Source organism: Salmo salar, chromosome 24 (genome assembly GCF_965601325.2).
Source record: "Salmo salar chromosome 24, fSalSal1, whole genome shotgun sequence".
In the NCBI taxonomy this organism is placed as follows: domain Eukaryota; kingdom Metazoa; phylum Chordata; class Actinopteri; order Salmoniformes; family Salmonidae; genus Salmo; species Salmo salar.
Window position 1 is genome coordinate 6,218,832 of NC_138314.1, and position 20,272 is coordinate 6,239,103.

Sequence of the window (20,272 nt, forward strand, 5' to 3'; positions counted from 1 at the left end):
AGCCGGGGGAATGGGCCTAGCTCGAGGCTAACTGGTGCTTGCTTCTGGACAAGGGCATTAGCCATGATAGCCACTCGGTAGTAGCTAGCTAGCTGCAATGATCCGGTGTAATGGTCCAGAGCTTGTGGCAGGAATGCGGTGATTTAGTGGGGAAGAAAAGCAGCCCGATATGCTCGGGCTGATATCGCGCTGTGCAGACTGGCAGATATTCTCCGGGCTAAAGCGGCTTGTGTCTGTGCTAAAGGTAAAGACTGCTAGCAGTGGCTAACAATTAAATAGCTAGTAGCTAATTAGCTGGATAGCTTCTGAAGGCTAGCTTCTGATAGAGATTCCGGTTATAAGGTCTAAAAAATGGCAGATCTGTACCACGTTGGGTGAGGCAGGTTAAAGGAAGCTGTATTTAATTCTAAAATGGAAAAAGAGATTGAAATGTATACAGAAAGACGAAAAAAGCTGAATATTTACACGGGACAAAAACAAACACGTATTGCTGCCATTCCATCTTGGAAAATGTAGGCTTCAGCAGATTGATGCAACATAAATATTCTCTAAAAAATCATAACATCTCCTGTATCCACAGAAATTTGACTATGACAGCAGCACAGTCCGGAAGAGGTTCTTTCGAGAGGCTCTTCTTCAGATCTTCATCCCTTACATGCTGAAGCAGCTCACTCCCTCCGTCGCATCTGTAAGTCTAGCAGCTGTAGCCGGCTAGACTGTGTCTAGACTAGTCAAATGCATACGTTGTGTGAAACTGACATTACACTTCCATGCAATAGCATTCCCTTTGTCACTCATACTGGTAACTTACTGTTTTCTGCATGTCTCTCCTGAGTGTGTATGACACCTTTTATGGGTCCTCTGTTCTCATACTTGTTCCTCTGCCGTGTCCAGGAGCTGCCTCGTTTCCAGGAGCTGATTTTTGAGGACTTTTCTCGTTTCATCCTGGTGGAGAACATCTTTGAGGAAGTGGTGCTGCACTCTGTCATGAAGGACATCATGATGGGTGAGTCTCACAGTGGAAACAGTGGCTTTGTCCTTAATGGCACCTTTACTCCCTTTGTATTGCATTACTATGGGCCCTGATCAATAGGAGGAATAGGGTGCCATTTGGGACACAGACATATACTTCTCTTATATTTGAATGCCTTATGTCAGGGTTAACCAACTGGCGGTGATTTCCCCCAAGTTTTCTGAGCAAAAAATGTATTAATAAAAATCAAAATGGAGGGTTCAACATAAAATACTATAGAAACACAAGCAAATCTGCACCAAGTGAGTGTACAAAACATTAGGAACACCTGCTTTTTCCATGACAAACTGACCAGGTAAATCCAGGTGAAAGCTATCATTCCTTATTGATGTTAAATTCACTTCAATCAGTGTAGATGAAGAGGACGAGATCGGTTAAAGAAGGATTTTTAAGCCTTGAAACAATTGAGACATGGATTGTGTATGTGTGCCATGCAGAGGGTGAATAGGAAAGACAAAAGCTTTAAGTGCCTTTGAATGGGCTATAGTAGTAGGTGCCAGGCACACCAGTTTGAATGTGTCAAGAACTGCAACACTGCTTGGTTTTTCACGCTCAAAGATTTCCCATGTGTATCAAAAATGGTCCACCACCCAAAGGATATCCAACCAACTTGACACAATTGTGGGAAGCATTGGATTCAACCTGGGCCAACATCCCTGTGGAACGCTTTCGACACCTTGTAGAGTCCATACCCCGATTAATTGAGGCTGTTCTGAGAGCGAAAGAGGTGCAACTCAATATTAGGAAGATGTTCCTAATGTTTTGTACACTCAGTGTATGTGATCATTTGCAAATAAGCAAGGTTTGAAATTATGTTTTAGTCAAACATATCTGTTGGGCTTCTGAGTGTGTCAATTTGCAGTTTACAAATTGTTTGTAATTATGTTCCGGCCCCCTGACCATCCACTCAAGAAAAGATCGGCCCGGTGCTGAATCTAGTTGATGATCCCTGCCTTATGTGTTCAGTGTATGGAATAAGAGTACTCACAGGCTATATTTAGGCCCCAGAGTTAGAAGAGATACCGCTCCTGAGTCATTTCACCTCAAAAGCACAAGAAAGAAGATTGACAGCCACCATCTCTGATTGTTCTGAAATTGTTTCTGTAGTTAGAAACAGATAATATTAGCATTATTTTATTGAAACATTTGAGGAATTATGCAAATTGTTGCACATATTTGCCATTTTAATTTATAGGATTCATATAATATTCAATAAATATATTACCCATCTTCCAGTTTGGTGCAAACCACTTTTTAATAATGTATAAAACATGACAAATCCAAATAAATGGTCAAAAGCCTCCCATCCCAATGGCCAGTATACAGTATCAGTTATCTATATTTGACAGGTAGTATGACACTGCGGCTTGGATTATTGTTATTTCATACTATGTAATGCATTTTCAGTGAATTTTGTGATGTTCCCCGTTCAGACAAATTTGCTGTTGAAGTCGCTTGCATTTCTGCCCATAAAATAGTGTGAAAGTACCAGGTTTTGCCCACTAGATGCTGCTGTTAATGCTGTTACTTTTATCAATTTTGCTGGTCACTGGTCTGAACATTCTGATTAAGGCCTTGTTTTTCGGGTTGAGGCCATGAAATCGGGTTTTGGGCATTATATTTAATGAATATTATATGAATCCTGTAAATTGAAATTGCCTATTTGTGTGCAATCAATTAGCTTAATTTCTCAGAATTCCAAATGTCTTTCAACAAAATTATATTGAAATACATAAATAATGTGAAATTGAATGGAACGAACCTCCGGTGGACAATGTCTTAATGACCTTTCTCTCTCTCTCTCTCTCTCTCTCTCTCTTTCTATCCTTTCTTTCTTCCTCCCTGTGTAGCTGTGAAGGAGGCAGCAGTCCAGAGGAGACACAACCTGTATAGGGACAGCATTGTATTGACCAGCAGTGACCCCAACCTGCACCTGCTGGGGGACAACCCTGCCATCGATTGGGCTGGGGAGTACGGGACAGGACAGGAGGAAGGGCAGGGACAAGATGATGAAGAGGGGGAGGAGACTGGTGATACTGGGGAGGCCCATAGGAGGCGCAGGATGAAACAGGTGGTCTCTATGATCCAGCTGGATGGCTCCCCCATCCTGGTCAACGAGTCCTGCCTGGAGGTGCCCAGTGTGGACGGCATCCCTGAGGAGAGGGAGGGGGAGGTCCAGGACGCAGACGCTCCATCGTCTCCAGAGATCGTCCACCAGGATCCAGTCAAAGTTAATGCAACCACTTCAAAAGAAAAGAAGAAAGCCCCTCCACCTCCTGTCCAGCCAGAGAACAGTCCATCCCCTGCCCTAACGAATGGCTCCGTCCTGAAAGGAGGAGAGTCGGTGACGATCTTGAGTGTGGCCCCAGAGGTGCAGACCAAAATCTCAGAGGATGTGACCCAGGAAGCTGAGCGTGAGAAGAAGTTCCTAGAGATTGAGAGCTCCTTACAGGACTCAGAGAACACAGCATCAGCCATCGAGAGTGCCATACGGGAGATAGAGAATGCTGTGCAGGAAGAGGACAGCGAGCCAGGTGTGGAGGTGGCTGCAGTTTCACAGGAGACCGCAGCAGAAGTGTCCCCCTCAAGCCAGGAGGTTAGTAGTGTACCCTCAAGCAAAGAGAAGGAATCTCTGAAAACAGTTCAGGAAGAGGCTTTGGCACCAGCAGCTCTAACCCAAGAGGACACGTCTCCTAGTTCAGAGGCGGTATCCCCCCTACCCTCAACACAGATGGAGGCAGTAGCAGTAACACCCATAGCACAAGAGGTGATCCCCACACTCATACCAACAGCCCTGGACACAGAGCTCCTAGTGCCTGCACTCACACCAACAGAAATTCCTGCAGCCACGACCACAGCCCTGGAGACGGAGAAAGTCCCTGTCCCTGCACCAATGCCAGAGGAGTCAGAGAGCACTGAGAGCACTTCAAATGTCCAGAGAGCAAATCCACAACCCACGGTGGATTTGAACTCCCTGCCCCCTCCACCTCCACATGCCACCAGTGAGGCGGTGGAGAAGGCTGCCCCCAGTACAGAGGAGCCAGAGGCAGCAGAGGTGATCCCTGAGGCAGGGGGAGAGGGAGTGACTGTGGCCCAGGAGGGAGCAGCAGCGCAGAAGGAGGACTCTGTGACGGGATAGAAGAAGGACTCAGAGAAGGAGACGGCGCCACTGTGGAATGAGTCATTGTTTGGGCTGTATGCTGCCGTTAATTTGGATTTCGTTTTTTGTTTTTTTTACCATGACCGGGATATTATACACAATTAATCTCACAATAGCATAGACAATTTCATCAATGGAAATGGTTTGTATACAGTAGTTTTGCCAATAATTTTACTGCTTAGTTTTCATCTTCAAGATTATTCTCTATTAACAGTTACTTTTTTCACCAATATTATCCACCTCTACCAAATCATCAGTCTGTATGTACATTGATCGGGGTTCAGCTGCAACTTCAATGCCTGTATATGTTGTTTTCCTATTGTTTCTATATTTCGACAGATTACGTCCACATTCCAATTGATAGCATGTGCATTGTAGCTTGAGTGCCAGATGTTTGTGCACTCATGCCAACTCTCACTGTCACTCATTGTCATAAAAAAAAACATGGCTTGACAATGACAGCTTTGGAATTAGAAAGGCCACAAACTGATCTGGAACCAGGTTAGGAACTCACTCCATTGTCCTTTTTTACTATATATTCACTGGGTAGTGAATAATGAGCACAATAGAAAGACCCAGTTGTGTTTATATTATGGTGCCCTGTAAATATGAAATTAACTCGCACACTTCAGGTCTTCTTGGTGTGGTATATAACGTTCAATATCATCATTGATTTGTCCTCTATGACCTACACTACTGCTCAACCATTTGAATTGGCTTTACCCTGAATCCAAAAGCTGTCAAGGGTCTGACTTATCTAGTTTGTGTTAAATTGTATTTAGAGTGGACCATGACAACATGAGCAAAGCTACAGTATAGCTAGCCATGGCTAAATCAAAATCATAGAGTATTTATTCCAATAGGTTCAACGACTGATATATGTCCTTGTTGTCATCTTATTGGTGTTCTTTCATTACTTTCGTACAGTTGCTCTCTACTCTGAAGTTTCCTGTCAGTTTTTGAATCTCTTTTTCTCAGAGTAATTCCAATACTTTTATAATTGTGCATCAACCTCCAATAATATTCTTCTGACGTGTATTTATTGAGATATGTTGAAAAGGTGTCTTGGAAGCAAGCAATTTGTGCAAGCAATTCTGTAGTAACAGTGCCTTATGAAATACTAGAAAACATCTCATTCAAAGTACTTTTTACTTTCTATTTCAAATTGAAATGACAATCCGTCAAACATATTGATGTGTTAACTGTTCTGTTATCGCAAGGCAAATGAGTAATGGTATTTGATATGTTGTCCTTAATATTTGACAAATTCTTATTGATATGAATACCTCAGCTATAACATTGAGCTATTCCCAACAGAGAAAGCATCTGTACATACTGTATTTAATGCTATGTTGACTTAATACATTTTTGACCCTTTTCACTATCATATAGTCTTTCCACAGATGCTTGTCTTAGCAGCTGTGACAAGTTTTTATTTTCTCTTCAGTGCCTTCATTGATACACATAATATGATCTCAATTATTTGTATTTATTATGTATTGCACTCTGCATTTACATCCCTGTTCCGCATCCCTTTTGATGCCTGTACTTTTAGATGTATTTTACTCAATGTTATACAAAGGACTGCTACTGATAATAAATCATTGTTAATTCAATACGTTTGTCTGTATGTTTTTCCTTTCGAACACAAAGGTTTGTATAAGGGGAAGTCTGGGATTTGAAAAACAACGTGGACATCTTGCCACTTTTCTTTGTTAAACAGCTCAGGGATGGGACTGGAGAGATTTTTACTACTCTCAAATTTTGAAAATGGATGGACCAATCCCAGATTGCCCCTTTTTTAAATGATTGTTGGGTTCAAGTGGAGCAGTATTTAGTCTTGCATTCACATTGACTGTCATATTTCCATCTGGTCACAATCTACAGTTAGTCTGAAGAGTGACTTGCTACTATGCCTTGCATCGTTGCACCTTCCAGAATAGGACAATGTAGTAGCCTGCCATAGATTAATTGTGGTTTAAAAATGTTTTGGGAAATGCCAAATGTATAGACCAGGGGTACTCAACTCTTACCCTAGGAGGTCCGGAGCCTCCTGGTTTTCTGTTCAACCTGAAAATTCATTGCACAATTAATTGCACACACCTCGTGTCACAGGTCTAAATCAGACTAGAGGGGAACAATGAAAAAATGCAGTGGAACTGGCTTCGAGTTTGAGGGGTACAGACTAGAGCCCTCAAACTCGAATCCACCAGGTGGGAAAAAGACACCAGGTGGGTGCCGTCCATTATCAGAACAGAACCAGCAGGCTCTGGACCGGACCTCGTAGGGTAGGAGTTGAATACCCCTGCTCTACAAACTATAGGCCTACTACAAATGTATAATACGTATAACCCACATTAAGTATTGATCTTCCACAAACCAAACACTCTAAAAACGATACTATTTCAAGAGATATTGGTTCATCCGCACAATTAAATAGAACAATGTTTTGTATCTCTATTCCAGGCTTAATTGATCTATTTCAGCCTTTTTATTATGTAACCTTGGTGTCATGTCATATTATGTATGAATCATCAGTGTGCCCTTATACAGATTATTTGAATCCTTTAAAAAAATAGCAAAGGGCCTTTTATGAACACATTTCTCTCAGAACCGGGGAGGCACTAGAGTCCATTAAAATGCACATGTTGGCTTCTCTGCTTCGGTACTGTGGCTTGTATTTTCGGCTGTGAGTACGGGAAAACTGATTAGGCGCGCATCGTGACGACATCTACGTAACTCTCTCACAACACCATAGAAACTCTGACAGACAGCAGCCCTGCCCTCACTCGTTTCTTCAACTGTCACACATACAGCGACATAATGGGATCCTGCGCAAAACACATAGCAGACGAAATCGTTGACCAGCGCTCTATTACCGAATCTGGTACTTGCAACTGAGCGCCTTTTCTACTCCGCATTCTGACTACATATTTACAAAAGCTTATTTACCTTTTCTAAGCTTCTTTCTGTTCTAAGGGGATGGGGGAATGATAAACCCGACTCTCCAGCTCAGTTGTATCAGTTGTAGGAGCGCTTTGCAGTATGCCATCCCAGAGAAGAGGTGTCGATCACCGACCGAGAACAGCTGCCACGCTTCTAACCCAGGTTGCTGTCTTTGCAACCTTCGTTGCTATGAGCGCATGCATACCAGGTAAGAACAGCTCTTTTAATATTTAAGTCTGCGTGTTGTGCGCACATTTCTGAAAGTCGATCCCGATGTGGATGATGTCATATGCTGTCAATGTAAACATATGAATGCGCAGGTGTTACCGCGTTCCCTACAAAAGGTAACATATGGTAGGCCTCTAGGCCTACACAAACTCAAAAATAGATGAAATACTATTCATTTCTGATCATAGGCTTTTTTTTAGATTTGAACAGGGATATTATAATCGGAAAATACAAAGTATATTTCTATGTAGAACGAACATGCCTCTCTGACATGTAGAGTAAAGAATCATATCAGCTCTTCATGGCATTTCTATATGCAATGCTCTAGAATATTTGGCAACTGATCCCCGTTGTGATTCTTCTGGTCATTTTCAACTAAAAGGACCCATTACCATGTCATATTGGGTGTCAATGAAAGCTAAGCATCTACTGTATCTCTCTCACACACATACATATATTATAATTTGTTTTATTATGGTCTGTCAACCATTTCCCACCCAAAACATTTGGAATAAGCAAAAGCTTTGATTTCTGGTCAAACAGATGGAAAAGGGGTCTTACACAACATCTACCATCATATGTCTTAAAAGGTATTAGAAATACGTGAAAACACTCATGTTAAATCAAAGACCCCTGCCAACTAATTCCAGCACTTAGTGTGTTCAGAAAGTATTCAGACCCCATGACTTTTCCACATTTTGTTACGTTACAGACATAAAAAAAAAAATACGTTTATCTACACACAATACCCCATAATGACAACGTGACTTTGTTTACTCAGTACTTTGCAGAAGCACCTTTGGCAGCGATTACAGCCTCCTTGGGTATGACCCTACAAGCTTGTCACACGTGAATTTGGGGAGTTACTCCCATTCTTCTCTGTAGATCCTCATGCTCTCAGGTTGGATGAGGAGCGTCACTGCACAGCTATTTTCAGGTCTCTCCAGATATGTTCGACCGGGCTCTGGCTGGGCCACTCAAGGACATTCAGAGACTTGTCCCAAAGCCACTCCTGCGTTGCCTTGGCTGTGTGCTTAGGGTTGTTGTCCTGTTGGAAGGTGATCCTTCACCCCAGTCTGAGGTCCTGAGAGCTCTGGAGCAGGTTTTCATCAAGGATCTCTCTGTACTTTGCTCGGTTCATCTTACCCCCGATCCTGACTAGTCTCCCAGTCTGTCTCTGAAAAACATCCCCACAAGCATGAGGCTGCCACCACCATCCTTCACCTTGGGGATGGTGCCAGGTTTCTTCCAGATGTGACGCTTAGCATTCAGGCCAAAGACTTCAATCTTGGTTTCATCAAACCAGAGAATCATGTTTCTCATGGTCGGAGAGTCCTTTAGTTTAGCCTCCAAGCAAGCTGTCATGTGGCTTCCGTCTGCTCACTTTACCATAAAAGCCTGATTGGCGGAGTGCTGCAAAGATGGTTGTCCTTCTGGAAAGTTCTCCCATCTCCACAGAGGAGCTCTGTCAGAGTGACCATCGGGTTCTTGGTCACCTCCCAGACCAAGGCCCTTCTCCCCAGATTGCTCAGTTTGGCCGGGTGCGCCAGCTCTAGGAAGAGTCTTGGTGGTTCCAAACTTCTTCCATTTAGGAATGGAGGAGGCCACTGTTCTTGGGGACCTTCAATGCTGTAGACATTTTTTGGTACCCTTCCCCAGATCTGTCCCTTGAGACAATCCTTTCTCGGAGCTCTACGGACAATTCCTTTGACCTCATGGCTTGGTTTTTGCTCTGACATGCACTGTCAACTGTGGGACCTTATGTGTGTGCAATTTCCAAATCATGTACAATCAATTGAATTTACCCCAGGTGGACTCCAATCAAGTCTCAAGGATGATCAATGGAAACAGGATGCACCTGATCTCAATTTCGAGTCCTATCGCAAAGGGTCTGAATACTTATGTAAATAAGGTATTTCCGTTTTTTTTTATGAATGAGGCCACTGTGTTCTTGGGAACCTTCAATGCTACATACATTTGGATGCACCTGAGCTCAATTGTGAGTCTCCTAGCAAAGGGGCTGAATACTTATGTAAATGTCATTTTATTTTAATACGTTTTCAGAAATCTGTTTTCACTTTGTCATTATGGGTTATTATGTGTAGATTGAGGAAAAACATGTATTTAATCGATTTGACAATAAAGCTGTAACAAAATGTGGAAAAAGTGAAGGGATCTGAATACTTTCCAAATGCACAATACTGCTGTTGTATTGTGAAATCTTCGGTCGATACATTTAATTAAGATGATAGAAAAGAGAATGGCTAATAAATAAACAACAGAATGTACATAGTGTAATCATCTATGTATTACTTGTAAGTTATGTACAATGTAAATACTTCAAGGAATTAATGATCATGGGATGTCCCTCAGTCTATGGCATATACATATCTGGCACTAATATTTGTGTTTTTTCCCCCCACCCAGAATAATTCCCACCTTTCTGTTATTAGTAAATGCACAGAAGTTAGGAATTGATTGAGATATTTTATTGAGAAAAATATGATCTTATTTGGGAGTATTTTTCACAGTAGAGGATAAAGTGCATCTCTGTCTCTACCTCCCCTGTCGTGCAGTGACCACATAGACTCTCGTTGGTTAGCCCTGTCTTTATGTGTCTCCCTTTTTCTTTAGCGAATTGGTGGTCGCTGAGCCAGTATTTGGTCAGGATCGATCTCTGTTTTGTATCTCTGACAGGGTAGAGATATTCTGCCCATTTGTATTATCTTTTGATTGCCAAATAGCAATTTAGTTTATTGTGTTTTTGTTTCATTTTCCCAATTTGTCAAGTAGGAGGTTTTCATTTTTGTAACAATTTGATGAATTTCCTTGTTTGGATAATAGTGTTGTTTATTGTTTTTAACCGCTGACATAGAGGACTCTTTTCAGGGTTCAGCTCTTGGGTTTCCAGTGCTTTGAATTGTAAGAATGTTTTGGGGCTTAATCTCAAATGATGCCAAAATGTTAGTGACCGTTTCTTTATATTTACAATTTAAAGGGAATTGTCCGAGTTCTGCTCTGCATGCATTATTTGGTACTTTCTTTTGGATATTTAGGATAATTCTGGAATATGCTGTAAGTAGATTTTCTCTGAGTTTTTTTCTCCCAAAGCTTATAATCGTAATTACAGGTTGTACCCCAAACCTCACTTCCATATAGGGCAATTGGTAAAATTACACTATTGAATATTTTGCACCAGATGTGGATATTAATATCTATTTGAGAAATGTCTTTTTATGGAGTAAAATGCTTGCAGGCTTTTTCTTTTAGTGCATTCACTGCTAGCCCAAATCCACCAGAGGCACTGATTTTTAGTCCCAGGTAGTTGTTCAACCATGGTATTTCCTAATTTGAAGGAGTGTCTGCTGCTCTGATTCCTGGCCTTTTTCTGGAAAATCACAACTTTGGTTTTCTGTAAGTTGATGTTGATGCTGTATTCCCAAATAATGTTAAGTTGTTCCTGTAGACTTTGCTCTGTTGGTGACAGTAGGACAAGGTTATCTGAAATAGAGCAGGAATCTGACCTCATCTTTGAGGGTGGGTCCAGGGGCTGCAGATCGGTCCAACAACACTGCTAGTTCGTTGATATAGATGTTGGACTTAAACTGCACCCTTGTCTCACCCCTCGCCCTTTTGCAAAAAACTCTATAGTTTTATTGTTCATTTTAATGCTACATGTGTTGTTCAAGTAAATAGATTTTATGTCGTATACTTTACCCCCAATTATCCATTATGCCATATTGAATCAAAAGCATTCTTAAAATCAACCAAACTCCGAGGCATGCAAAGAACTAAGAAGCAACACCACAAACACTCTATAGATTGTGTCGTAGAATTACAACATTGTTAATCCCATTACTCTTATATTAGAATGTAATCCTATATTAGTGCTCACACTGTCTGTTTTTCTTAGAGGCAACACAATAGGATTGTTAGAATTTTCATGTGTCTGTGTGAAGGGAGAGAAGCCTGAGATTTAACGCTGACAGGTAGATTCACGATGGCTTGGTGATAACCTAAAGACTGCATTGCATTCCAAACCATGATTAGTGTCTGTGTGCCTGTCTGTCGGTAACAGGGAGAACCAACCACCTGTTTATTTAAGGAAAGGATTTAGTATTCTAGGTTGCATTAGTATTTTTGTGTAAGCAAGCAGTAAATAAATGAGAGACATATTTGCCGCAATGTAAATCTTGATGTCTGTTGCATGAGAGCACAATGTACCTTTTTGTATAATTTCAACATATCTGTTCTTCATCACAAGGACTCAGGAAGACTATAAAGAGTTGTAACCAAATCCTGTTTATTTGGGCTTTAACTCTACACCATTGGGTGATTGTTAACATTCCATTACTGCAGTAATTACTAATAAAGTTTGATTGTTGTATAGTAAATACATTTTACTGTACTATATAACATAATGAACACAGATCTGTGTCAATTCATGTTTAACCCAATCAAGTAGAGTGCATTTTCTATACCATTCATGGTATGGCATGATCTTGCTCCTCAGAACAGAAGCAGAGAACATGTTGTGCTCTGAGTTTCCACTCCGATTTCCAGGATCGTTTTGTGTTTTCACTTAGCCTGCTTTATTGGAGTGCAGGACTGTTGTTAACAGTGCTTCTCACCACCTTGATTAATTATTTTCATCCCTGTTGCTCGGGCACAGGTGAGGTGATACCATCTGTGATATGAAAAGGGTTGCAGTGAGTGCAAGTGCGCGGCATAGCCCTGCCACTGGTCTTAGTGCTGCTGTGTTTGACGGGCAACATGAACCTGGATTTACTGATGTGAGCTCTTAAGCACAGGTATCAATGAGTTGGGCTATGTCCCAAATTGCACCCTATTCCTTTTATAGTGTGCTACTTTTGACCAGGGCTCATAGGGAGAATGTACTGTGTGATGTGCTGCAAAGTCAGCTTTATAATTCGGGATTCCTCCTATAGCTAGTCAGCTAGCTAGGTAACTTTAGCTAATAGCTAGCCATCTAGCTATGCATCGATGGAGGCACAGTGGGGCTGCTCATGCTCATGTCGTGGCCCTACGGGTGAATGAATGGCTGGCTGGCTGGCTAGCTAGTGGCAATAGAGTACCACAGTATGAGTCGTCATACCCATAAAACCTAGCAGTCAAACAAGTAAATGGTTCCAATCGTTCTTCCATCATACATTTTTCCCAAAGGTGATTTTAGAAACATTTAAAATTAGCGCTGTGTTTTGTGTAGGCTTAACCTGGCGTGAAGTTTTGGTAACCGTGTAAATCTCTGTAGGACAAGGTGACTTATCAATATATTTGCCTGTATTTACCCCCCCCCCCCCCCAATGAAATCATCATAAAGAACTACAAATCCATGATGATCTGGACGAGACTGCCAAATCAAAGCAAGGGTAAGAATTGTCGTGGAAAATTACAAGATTTATGTTATAATGCTTGTATTGTATTATAATGGTCGTTTTATTCGACAGAATAGAGTATTCTGTTAACTGTTGTGTGTGGGTGTGTTTTTTACTGAGGATGGGCCTCTTTGAGATAACACTGACAGAGGAGATTTACGATGTCTTTGGGTAATAAAGCCTAAAGAGCATTCCAGAGAACATGAGCTAATGGTTCTGTTCTATACCGTACCAGGGAGAGACGGTTCCAGTTTGGAGTAGGAGGACCAGACACTGGTCTTTACAAGGAAAACTGTTGACACAGCAGTTGCTGTCTGCTATGTTTTATAGATATCTTTCATACAAATCTTAACCTTGTTACCATTCTATGTATCTGTTGTTCGTCATGTAGGTTGAGAGGGGTGTATCTTGGCTATAAAAGATCTTTGTCTTTTGTGTTGTCACTGGTTCATTGGAAATGGCGCATCATTGAAAGTCAGTGCTTTTGCAAAGCTCTTATTATTAAAGATGTAGTTTAAGTATAACTCTGACTGGTGTGTGAAGTTTGTAACTCCCCTCGTTTGGTAATGCAGAAATGAACCACCACAGAATCTCTGGATTAAATATCTGTTAGCTAAATTTTAGTATGAATAAATACATTAATTTAAATTGACAATTCTGTAAACTTTGCAAGTTTTAACCTCTATGGGCAAGGCGGGACGAATTCGTCCCACCTACGTAACAGCCACCTGAATTCAGTGGCGCGATTTTTTAATCGTTTGAAATACTATTACTTCAATTTCTCAAACATATGACTATTTTACAGCTATTTAAAGACAAGACTCTCCTTAATCTAACCACACTGTCCGATTTCAAAAAGGCTTTACAACGAAAGCAAAACATTAGATTATGTCAGGAGAGTGCCCAGCCAGAAATAATCAGACACCCATTTTTCAAGCTAGCATATAATGTCACAAAAACCCAAACCACAGCTAAATGCAGCACTAACCTTTTATGATCTTCATCAGATGACACACCTAGGACATTATGTTATACAATACATGCATGTCTGTTCAATCAAGTTCATATTTATATCAAAAAACAGCTTTTTACATTAGCATGTGACGTTCAGAAAAAGCATACAACCCTGCAAACTTCCGGGGAATTTACTAACAGTTTGCTAAATTACTCACGATAAACGTTCACAAAAAGCATAACAATTATTTTAAGAATTATAGATACATTACTCCTCTATGCACTCGATATGTCCGATTTTAAAATAGCTTTTCGGATGAAGCACATTTTGCAATATTCTAAGTACATAGCCCAGCCATCACGGCTAGCTATTTAGACACCCGGCAAGATTAGCCTTCACCAAAATCCTATTTCCTATAAGAAAAATGTTCTTACCTTTCCTGTTCTTCGTCAGAATGCACTCCCAGGACTTCTACTTCAATAACAAATGTAGGTTTGGTCCCAAATAATCCATCGTTATATCCAAATATCCTCTGTTTTGTTCGTGCGTTCTAGACACTATACGAATGGTAAATAACGGTCGTGCGCATGGCGCATGGCGTGACAAAAATTGTCTAAATATTCCATTACCGTACTTCGAAGCATGTCAACCGCTGTTTAAAACCAATTTTTATGCCATTTATCTCGTAGAAAAGCGATAATATTCCGACCGGGAATCTGCAATAAGCTAAACAGCCGAATGAAATTTCTCCACGGGGGCGAATCGTGCACGCGCCTCATTCAATGGTCCTCTGATCGGCCACTTGGATAAGGCGATAATCTGTTTCAGCCAGAGGCTGCCTCGTCATCGTTCAGGTTTTTCCCGGGTTCTGAGAGCCTATTGGAGCCCTGGGAATTGTCACGTTACAGCTAAGATCCTTACTCTTCAATAAACAGATGCAAGACGCACGACTCCTTGTCAGACAGGCCACTTCCTGCATGAAACCTTGTCAGGTTTTTGCCTGCCATAGGAGTTCTGTTATACTCACAGACACCATTCAAACAGTTTTAGAAACTTTAGGGTGTTTTCTATCCAAACCTGAACAATAATATGCATATTCTAGCTTCTGAGTTGGTGTAGGAGGCAGTTAAAAATGGGCACATATTTTTTCCAAAATTCTCAATACTGCCCCCTAGCCCAAACAGGTTAAAGAGCAAAGGTATCAGCTAAAAATGACGTGCAGGAAGGTTGCAGGGATTTGCAGTCTTGCATGATGTCTACTTTGATGCTGATTAGCGTTTACGGAATCTGAGGGAAACTAGAGCCGACTATATTGATAAGTCACCTTGTCTGAGAGAAAATTTACATGGTTATCAAAACATCACGCCAGGGTAAGCCTACACAAAACACAGCCCTTATTTAAAGTGTTTCTAAAATTTCCTATGGGGAAATGAATGGTGGAAAAAAGATTGGAACCATTTCCCTGTTTGACTGCTAGGTTTTCTAGGTATTATGACGCCTCCACTGTGAGGCTCTATACTATAAAACAAAACACTTTGTTAGGACTGTGTAGAGCAGGGCTCTCTAACCCTGTTCCCATAGAGCTACATGTTGAAATTACTTAGTGGGCTGGCTACCTGACTAACTACCCATTTTTATGTAATTGTTACTGTAGCCTGCACAATTTACTTTTTTCACAGCTGTCACATCCTGTTGTGCTCCACAGCAGTTTGTTTTGTTTCTCAAAATAAAAAAAATCCTAAGTACATCTGTGCTCTCATTTGCCCATGTTTCTTGGAGATCCTGAATGGTTTTGTGATACTCTCAACTCATCATGTGGTACAGTATCAAACACATTCATAACTGTTTTTATAACACCTCAAATGTCACTACTTACGGTGCCTATGCACACACTATAACTGCATATGACATGGTTATGCCGCCCATCATTCAATTCAATGTAATAATGTGACAGAGTTTGGTAAATTTATATAATGACATTATAACATCTGGTATGTAGAAACGTATGTACAGTAGCATGTAATAATGACAAGTTGTCATGCAGACTGTAATAGCAGTTCTTAACAGTTGACATTCTCTTTTGGAATCAACCTGGGTATGTGTGAGCTGGATAGAAGGGCTGAGAGATGAGAGCTGGCTTCTGTTAAAGCTGTAAAATTGAGAACCTGATTTAGGACTGTGTGGAAACAAGAGAAATGGAGCTGTATAGTATACTGCTCCTAAAGGATATCTGCTGGGCTGGCACTCCTGTCCTTGACACACTGACTAACCATATGGCAGCATTATGTTAGGACTGTAGAGGAGATGAATACTATGCAACTGTAGTTATCTCCTAAAGGAGATGTGCTGTGCTGGCACTCCTGTCCTGGACACACTTTCACCTTTATGGCTAAATGTCCCGCGAAAATGTCTTTGTTGTTGAGACAAGCCATTTAGGGAATTCTGTTTTCGAGCGAAGCGGTTTAATGCCATTGGGAAGCTTTGTCCCTGTGCCAGACCTTGTCATTTTGTCAGAGAGAGACCCCATTTGTTCATTTTAATGTAGATATGTGGGTTTATTTCTCCAGTCTTTTGGATAGAATATAGCTCTGGCATCACACAATGTGTAGACATTCCGCTGAGTCCCAAATGGAACCATATTCCCTATATAGTGTACTACTTTTGAACAGTGCCCATAGTGCACTATATAGCGACTAGGACGCCATTTAGGATGCAGGTTCTGACTGTTCAAGGAAACCAGAGGCTCTGTCTAACTCTTGGAAAAGATGCCACTTGGAATACCAGAAGCACAATTTTAAAAGGCTCTCAATGATAATTGATAATTAGAGGATTGACATTTAAAGTGTTGGTCTCTGTAGGAAATGCTCATAATAAATGCATGACCACCTGTATCGATTGCTTTGTCGCAGTGGAGATGTCGAATTTGTTGTATTGCTGCTGCCCCAAGAGTAGGGGAGGAGGGAGGGATGAATTAAAAGGTTCTGCCTAGGTTTATTAGAAGCTGTGGAGCGTAACTGACAACACGACCAGAGCAGGTCTGTTCCTTCTCCCGAAGGTGTTGGTTTTCGGAGCGTGACTGAATGTAGTTTCTTCATATCACCTGCCTCTTCTCGTCTCACCCAATCTGACGTCTGTAGAGATCTGTGCTTGAGTCTCAATAAGCGTATGGACTTGATGTTTGACTGGCACAGCAGTCTTAGGGCCTTTTTACACTAACAGTATGTGAACTAAGATCTGATTTAAACGTGAAGAGACCTTAATTTGTTTTTTCTAGGTATTGTCTGGTCGACAGTGTACTTTTTGTATGGAAGTGACTGACATCACATGGTGAACTAACTGCTACCTGTCAGCAGCTTTCAGATCTTATTGTGTCACAAAAGACCGAACGCTCCATACGGTGGTTCCAAGAACGTGTCTGCTGTGCGCGTGGCTGCGTGCCCCCAAGTAGGCTCGTCAGAGTAGTGCTGGCTTGAAGATTAATCCTGTCGGCGTGTCAGTGAGATGTTTAGTCTTTGTGCTGATGTGGTGTGTGCTGCTGGCACTGGGGGGACCAGCTTAGACTGCCTTTCTCCCAGCCTTCTCTTCCTCTCCAATTCTCTCTCTTTCTCATTCTCTTGGTCTCTCGCTTTCTTCCTCTTGCTCTCTTTCTTCCTATCGCTCTCTCTCTTCTGTGTTTTTGAGTCATTCCTCTTTCATGCTATCTCTTATTGTCAATAAACATATCTGGTGCCGTAGGTAAATGTTCAAGAACTCACTTCTCTCTCAATGCTCATAAGAGTATTCTCTCTCTCTCTCAACCCTTTGTTACTCTTGAACCATCTAGGACAGGGGTGGTTTGAGTAAATCATTATTTTATTTTTATAGATCCTTTTTTTTTTCAGGGGAAAACCGATCTCAATCGACATGGCAAGGACTCAAACTAAATCAAAACTGTGTATAAATGATAATGGACCAACAGTTAGTTTCTCTACTCTGTCCAGCTTGCTAACAGTCATCGAAACTAAAGCACATTTTGACAGCGAAGTGCAGCCCTCCGGGGGAAAATGAGTTTGACACCCCTGATCTAGAACGTCGTGTAGGGTAACTAACTCTCTGGCTTTATAAATCATCAATATATCTACAGAAATGCAGTGCATTGTGAAAGTTTTCAGAGCCACCCCTTTCCACATTTCGTTATGTTACAACCATATTTTTTTTTCTTCCCCTCAGCAATCTACACAATACCCCATAATGTCAAATCAAAAACAGGTCTTTAGAATTTGTCACATTTTTTTTTTTTAAACTATCACATTTACATAAGTATTCAGACCCTTTACTCAGTACTTTGTTAAAGCACCTTAGGCAGTGATTACAGCCTTGAGTCTTCTTGGGTATGATGCTACAAGCTTGGTGCACCTGTATTCAGGGAGTTTCTCCCATTTTTTTCTGCAGATCCACACCTATTTTCAGGTCTCTCCAGAGATGTTAGAATCGGGTTCAAGTCCGAGCTCTGGCTGGGCTACTCAAGGACGTTCAAAGACTTGTCGTAAAGCCACTCTTGGCTGTGTGCTTAGGGTCGTTGCCCTGTTGGATTGTGAACCTTCACCCCAGTCTGAGGTCCTGAGAGCTTTGGAGCAGGTTTTCATCAAGGATCTCTCTGTACTTTTCTCTGTTCATCATTGCCTCGATCCTGACTAGTCTCCCAGTCCCTGCCACTGAAAAACATCCCCACAGCATGATGTAGCCACTCATGCTTCACCCTAGGGATGGTGCCAGGGTTGCTCCAGACGTGCCGCTTGGCAATCAGGCCAAAGAGTTCAATCTTGGTTTCATCAGACCAGAGAATCTTGTTTCTCATGGTTTGAGAGTCTTTAGGTACTTTTTAGCAAACTCCAAGCGGGCTGTCATGTGCCTTTTTACTGAGGGGCTTCTGTCTGGCCAATCTACCATCAAGGCCTGATTGGTCCTTCTGGAAAGTTCTCCCATCTCCACAGAGGAACTCTGGAGTTCTGTCAGAGTGACCATTGGGCCCTTCTACCCCGATTGCTCAGTTTGACCGGGCGGACAGCTCTAGGAAGAGTCTTGGTGATTCCAAACTTTTTCCATTTAAGAATGATGGAGGCCACTGTGTTCTTGGGGACCTTCAATGCTGCAGAAATGTTTTGATACTCTTCCCCAGACCTGTGCCTCAACACAATCCTGTCTCAGAGCACTAGGGACAGTTCCTACATGGCTTAGTTTTTTGCTCTGTTTTTGCACTGTGGGTCCTTTATATAGACAGGTGTGTGCCTTTCCAAATCATGTCCAATCAATTGAATTTACCACAAGTGGACTCCAATCAAGTTGTAGAAACATTCTCAAGGATGATCAATGGAAACAGGATGCACCTGAGCTCAGTTTCGAGTCTCATAGCAAAGGGTCTGAGTATTTCAGCTTTTCTGGGGGGGGGGGTTCAAAAAACCTGTTTTCACTTTGTCATTATGGGGTATTGTGTGTAGATTGATGAGGAAAAAAGTATATTTAATCAATTTTAGAATAAGACTGTAACGTAACAAAATGTGGAAAAAGTCAAAGAATTTGCATACTAAGAATGATTCTGTACAGGTGTGTGTGTGTGTGTGTGTGTGTGTGTGTGTGTGTGTGTGTGTGGTGTGTGTGTGTGTGTGTGTGTGAGCTATATCATGAATCCAGTATGTAGGGTTTAAACAGTGTAATTAAAATACAATGTACAGCAGTATAAATATTATAATGAGCTATGTCGAGAATACACTATTTAAATACACAGTACAAAACCCCATGGCAGAATGAATAGAATTGCAGGAAATTAGCTTCCAGACCAGAGACAGGCAGTGTGCCCCCAATGATGTGTTGGGAGGCGTCTGTTTTCAAAACTAGATACTGTAATGTACTAGCTCAGTTGTGCACCGGGGCTTCCCACTCCTCTTTCTTTCTGGTTAGAGACAGTTTGCGCTGTTCTGTCAAGGGAGTAGTACACAGCGTTGTATGAGATCTTCAGTTTCTTGGAAATTTCTTGCATGGAATAGCCTTCATTTCTCAGAAAAAGAATAGACTGATGAGTTTCAGAAGAAAGTCTTTGTTTCTGGCCATTTTGAGCCTGTAATCAAACCCAGAAATGCTGATGCTCCAGATACGGCCTACAGGGAGGAGGTGAGGACCCTCGGAGTGTGGTGTCCGGAAAATAACCTCTCACTCAACGTAAACAAAACAAATGAGATGATCGTCGACTACAGGAAACAGCAGAAGGAGCCCCCCCCCCCCATCCACATCGATGAGACAGTAGTGTAGAAGGTGGAATTTTTTTATTTGTTATTTATTTTAAGTTCCTCGGTGCACACATCACAGACAAACTGAAATGGTCCACCCACACAGACAGCGTGGTGAAGAAGGCGCAACAGCGCCTCTTCAACCTCAGGAGGGTGAAGAAATTTGGCTTGTCAGCTAAAACACTCAAACCTTTACAGATGCACAATTGAGAGCATCCTGTTGGGCTGTATCACCGCCTGGTACGGCAATTGCACCGCCCTCAACCGCAAGGCTCTCCAGAGGTTGGTGTG

General features: G+C 41.7%; 2 protein-coding genes across 2 annotated transcripts in view; both read left to right on the top strand.

Annotated features, from left to right (window-relative positions):
- The window catches only part of LOC106585213 (protein Niban 2), a 53,425-nt gene extending 47,616 nt beyond the window's left edge, over positions 1-5,809 (top strand). The window contains exons 12-14 of the mRNA XM_014171171.3: positions 581-688; positions 895-1,006; positions 2,884-5,809. Coding sequence (XP_014026646.1) covers positions 581-688; positions 895-1,006; positions 2,884-4,172 — 1,509 coding nt within the window. The 3' untranslated portion in view covers positions 4,173-5,809. The remainder of the gene's footprint in view (positions 1-580; positions 689-894; positions 1,007-2,883) is intronic.
- Positions 5,810-6,911: 1,102 nt separating this feature from the next.
- Positions 6,912-20,272, top strand: part of LOC145863934 (uncharacterized) — a 45,573-nt gene continuing 32,212 nt past the window's right edge. The window contains exon 1 of the mRNA XM_082968448.1: positions 6,912-7,347. Coding sequence (XP_082824574.1) covers positions 7,239-7,347 — 109 coding nt within the window. The 5' untranslated portion in view covers positions 6,912-7,238. The remainder of the gene's footprint in view (positions 7,348-20,272) is intronic.